The sequence below is a fragment of the Thalia democratica genome, chromosome 5 (genome assembly GCF_965202585.1).
Source record: "Thalia democratica chromosome 5, ktThaDemo2.hap1.1, whole genome shotgun sequence".
NCBI lineage: Eukaryota > Metazoa > Chordata > Thaliacea > Salpida > Salpidae > Thalia > Thalia democratica.
In genome coordinates, this window is record NC_139169.1 from 63,467,030 (window position 1) to 63,471,551 (window position 4,522).

The 4,522-nt window shown below is 30.3% G+C and overlaps 1 protein-coding gene across 1 annotated transcript; it reads left to right on the forward strand.

The window, feature by feature from the left end:
- The first annotated feature begins 245 nt into the window (after positions 1-245).
- Positions 246-3,103, forward strand: LOC145836734 (kelch-like protein 25). Its single transcript, XM_082944512.1, has 3 exons — positions 246-344; positions 1,755-1,980; positions 2,142-3,103. The coding sequence occupies exons 1-3, from the start codon at positions 246-248 to the stop codon at positions 3,101-3,103; spliced, it is 1,287 nt and encodes a 428-aa protein (XP_082800638.1).
- The last annotated feature ends 1,419 nt before the right edge of the window (positions 3,104-4,522 follow it).

Sequence of the window (4,522 nt, forward strand, 5' to 3'; positions counted from 1 at the left end):
AATAAAGTAAACAGATTTAAAAACATTCCGACATAATTTTGAATTTTGTGAATGACGCTTTATACCTTATTTCATTTTAATCTATAAGTTAAAATCTACAAACTTTCAATAAGTGACTCTAAAATTTGTTACCCTTCAATAGTGATTTATTAAATATTTAATAATAATTTAATGATATATTAACGATTTCAACAAGAGAAAGTAAGTTCATTATTTTTGATTAAACAGCCCGTTTGATTTAAAACATGCACAGTGGCGGTAACTTCTTTAAAGCACTATCTACAAACCGGGTTACTACTAACAGAGGCAGACTGTGCGTTTTCCAACCTTTCCAAATGGGCTTGGTAAAAATCACTGTATTTGTTAATAACTAATACCCAGCGGTTGTGTTTAGTTTAACCATGAAAGAACATAATAGAAAAAAAGAGATTAATTCGAGCACGTCAAGCGTGCCAACTGTTTTGCCTTTTATCTGCTTATATTTTTCTCATTCTCTCTATTTACTATAGCTTTAAAAGCGTGTGCAAAAACAAAACAGCTGTAGTTAGCAATCTTAATTTTAAGCCTGATTCCATTTATTGTCAACGTTAATTTTTATCTAAATAACTGAGGACTAGTAACATAGTTCTTTTTTTTTTAATTTTTGTGGTTTGAAATAAACTTATATATACATATATTGCATAGTGTAAACATTTTGAAAATTGTTTTATATAATAGTTTTTAAGCAAAAAAAAAAACAATGTTATAATTTGCTAAAAAAAGTTAAATTTAAGTTTAATATTAGAAAAATCTAACTCACATTACTAGTTTAACTTTATAATCTTATAAAAAGTTTTAAATGACATTTAAATGTTACCTAAAGATTTCCCACAAGTACTCTAAAATACACATTTTAAAACTACTAAAATTTATAATGTCATGACATCTATATATAATTATATTTTTTTATTTATACCTAATACAAATTCAGTTATCAAGAAACACTAAGTAGCAAGCAATTTACGCACTTATGTAGAATGAAAATCATAAAGCATTTTGAAAAAGTTGACGACAGCAAAATTTACATAAGCACTCAAGAAGGTAACATTTTATGTTTGTAAAACCGTTAGCTAGCATAGTTTCGTGATTTAGTTATTTTTTTAAAACTTATTAATGGTTATACATTGGTCAATGTTGTACGCAAATTTTTTAATCAACGAGCTAGATAAAAAATGGAGTACTTTGCTAACATGATTTACAAGAAATTGACATTTGCAGGCCGCCGTTTTTTGTATATGTGAAATAAAAACAATCTTTTTGCCTAACTTCAAATTTAATAAAATATCTTAAAATTAGCACCAAAACTTATTTTACTTAATATTTAAAAATTTTCAAGTTTTAGCGATGGGATATTTTAACTTACTTGCAATAAAAAAAATTTATTAGATATTATTAAATATAAACTCAGCCCTTTTTTTTAAACGCTTTTACTTAAGTGTTCAATTTAATAAACTTTGAATAGTATTTTTTTTTTTAATTTAAAAGCAACAAATTCTAAACTGTTCTAAAGTCTCAATCAACATTTACTACATTTTACACCTAAAATCAAAGAGTTACATTTTTTTTATTTTTCAGATAACTTTATACTGGATGAAAATAATCTCTTACCAGCCTTTAGAATGTACAAGCTAGTGTTAAATAAAAGTTTAGATAAAAAATTGTGCAATTTTATCAAGCATAATCTACAAGTTGATAGTGGTTACAAATTTTACCAGCTGACTAAATCTCAAGAGTACTTCAAGTTTCCGAGTCTTGCCAGGCTGATGAAACTAAACTACCGAGAAAGGTGGTTCACAAGTTATGTTGAAACCGAGTCCTTTTTAAAGCTTGACTTTGCGCGTGTCTTCGAACTGCTGTCGAGTTCTGACCTTCGAACAACATCTGAAGTTGAAGTCTTTGATGCTGCGGATGCATGGATAACACACGATCCTCAGAAAAGAAGTAAACACGCAAAAGATCTTTTGTTACAAGTCAGATTTTCGTTACTGTCAACTCGAGCTTTGGCCCGAACTTTAAGCACGAAATCTTCGTTTCAACACGTAGAAGAATGTCTTCCAATAATTAACGCTGTTTTAGAAAACGTAGAAAATTTTTTGAAACAGTCAAAAAGTTGCAAAAAGTACAGATATTGCACGAATTTTCTTCGTTGTTAGTGTCGGGAGGATACACGAGGAAACTTTTTAACGAGTTAGATCATGCCAAGAAAATTCAAGAAATTGATCAAGCCAGCTTTAATTGCGTCAATACGCCTACATCGACATCTTGGTACCGTTATGGTGATAAAGCAGTTATTTTAAATGGCGAAGTTTACTTTTTTGATAACCCACATCAATCTGGGTCGATTGAAAAGTACTCTCCCGTTTTGAACGACTGTAAAAAAATAGCCACTTCAAGCGAGTTATCAGACGACCTAAAACAGTTTTCTATTTGCGTTTTGATGAATAGAATCTATTTGATGGGAGGTTACGACGGAGACGGAATAAGTGACCTATGTTTTGAGTTCAACCCAAATACCGAAGTTTGGAGAAGAAGAGCCTGCATGCTCGAAGCAAGATTTCGGCACGCTGCCGTCAATTTCGAAGGAGAAATTGTTGTGTCCGGTGGAATGCAGTACGATTCTGACTCTGAAGAAGACGAAGAAGAAGACGAATATATGTGGGTCGATCCTGAATTTGGTAAAGACACAAACACAGTGGAAAGATACTGCCACGTCAGCAACTCCTGGTCGCGACTCCCGAGCATGATCAACCGCAGAAGCTACCACCAGTCGGTGGCGATCAAGAGCAAACTCTTCGTCATAGGGGGCGGAACTGACGCGTGCGAAGTGTACGATTCCTTCTCAAAAAAGTTTGTTGCTCTGAAATCGTTGCAGGTCAAGTATGACCTGATGGACACGCCAGTGGGAGCTTTCACGGTCGGCAACAGGTTTTTTGTGTTTGGTGAAAAAACGTCAACCGTTTTGTGTTATGACGTGGACCTGGAGGAGTGGTGCGAAAAATCGTGTCGAGTTACTGAGAGACTTGAGGGTTACAGTCTTGTTCAGATGCCCAAGCTTGAGATTTAGACTAGGAAAATAACTGTGATTGTTTTCATGTACATATAGTAATAAGCGTTTTTAATGCATTTTAGATTATTTTAAAATAAAAGTTTCAAGACTAACTTCCTTTTATTCTCTACAGAAAATTATTAGTTTATTCCAAAACTTTAATATAAAAAGCCTTTTTTAAGTCCTTACTCCAATAAAGTGTTGTTCTTTTTACTTTATTTAGTGTGATAAAGCAAGTTTATGTGTTTTGCTTATAATTTCCGTACGTTTTTATTTTAAAAGCAAATTTTGCTTAAAGCTCTTTACTTTAACTTTTGTTTGCTTAATTTAGAATATGATAATATTTTGAAATATTTCTACTACTTAAGTGATTTTTTTGTATAAACATACTTACAATATTTTGCAACATTTAGCTGTATTTGTCTATTATAGTATTTAATATAACAATAAGTAAAGGGCACGGGTCAAATACGGAAGAAGACACTTTTGCACAAATTGTCAATATTGCACTAGCGTAATTAAAAAAGTAAAATAGAAAGAATATACCGACCAAAGGTTAGCAGCAATAGCTGTAGTAAAATAATAAGAAGAAAATAGGAAAAAATGATAAGGAAAAAAAACCACCAAGGGTAAGGGTTAGGGTTTAAACCATGGTTTCCCAAACTCATTTACTAAATCGCCCCCTTTTCAGAAATTAAAAAAAATCGCCCCCCATAATTTTGTAAAGTAAGCATTTTTTAGCCAAAATAAATTGTATTCGAAATGTAATTTAGTCTGGTACTTCTTATGCACGTATTTTGGGCTGTGTTCAAAGTAATTTACAGGGCTTGAGAAAAAATAATACAGTTATTTATCTTCTAAGACCAGTAAAGTGTATTAAAATACTTAATAAATTAGCTTTGTGTAATCTGAAATCAATCCTTTTTAGTTATGAATTGTTTTGAAACTAATGAAACCAGTAATGTCAGTTGTGGACAATTTTTGTAGTCAGCAAACCATATTTACTAAAAACTTGATTTGAATAACTTTAAAAAAACTAAACCTTAATTCTAACTATATATTTTTTTTTCTTTTTTTATATTCAAAAAAAAAAAACTTATAGGTTTTACAGTTAATTCTGTGAACAGAAAGAAATCAATTGAAAAACATTTAATTAGGTTAAAATTTTGTATTGTAACTGTAGCAGACTTTTTGATGGCTTTTTGATCTATACTCTTATAAAGTCAAAAAAAAATCTTTTTTGAAATAAAATTTTAATTGATATCGAGATTTTTAAAATTATGTAGATTAAACAAGTAATAACAAAAATCTGTCAATTAAATATTTTTCAAAGAACTATTTTAATCACTATGCTATAAAGACTTTTAGTGTATTGTAAAACCACAAATATAAACTACAAAATTAACCACGTCAAAACAAACATATTAACAACTTTAA

Coding starts and splice junctions, on each gene's coding strand:
- LOC145836734 (XM_082944512.1), top strand. CDS start 246: ATGCACAGTGGCGGTAACTTCTTTAAAGCACTATCTACAAACCGGGTT. Junction 345..1,754: donor AACCTTTCCAAATGGGCTTG/GTAAAAATCACT, acceptor AAATTTTACCAG/CTGACTAAATCTCAAGAGTA. Junction 1,981..2,141: donor ACACGATCCTCAGAAAAGAA/GTAAACACGCAA, acceptor TTTTTGAAACAG/TCAAAAAGTTGCAAAAAGTA.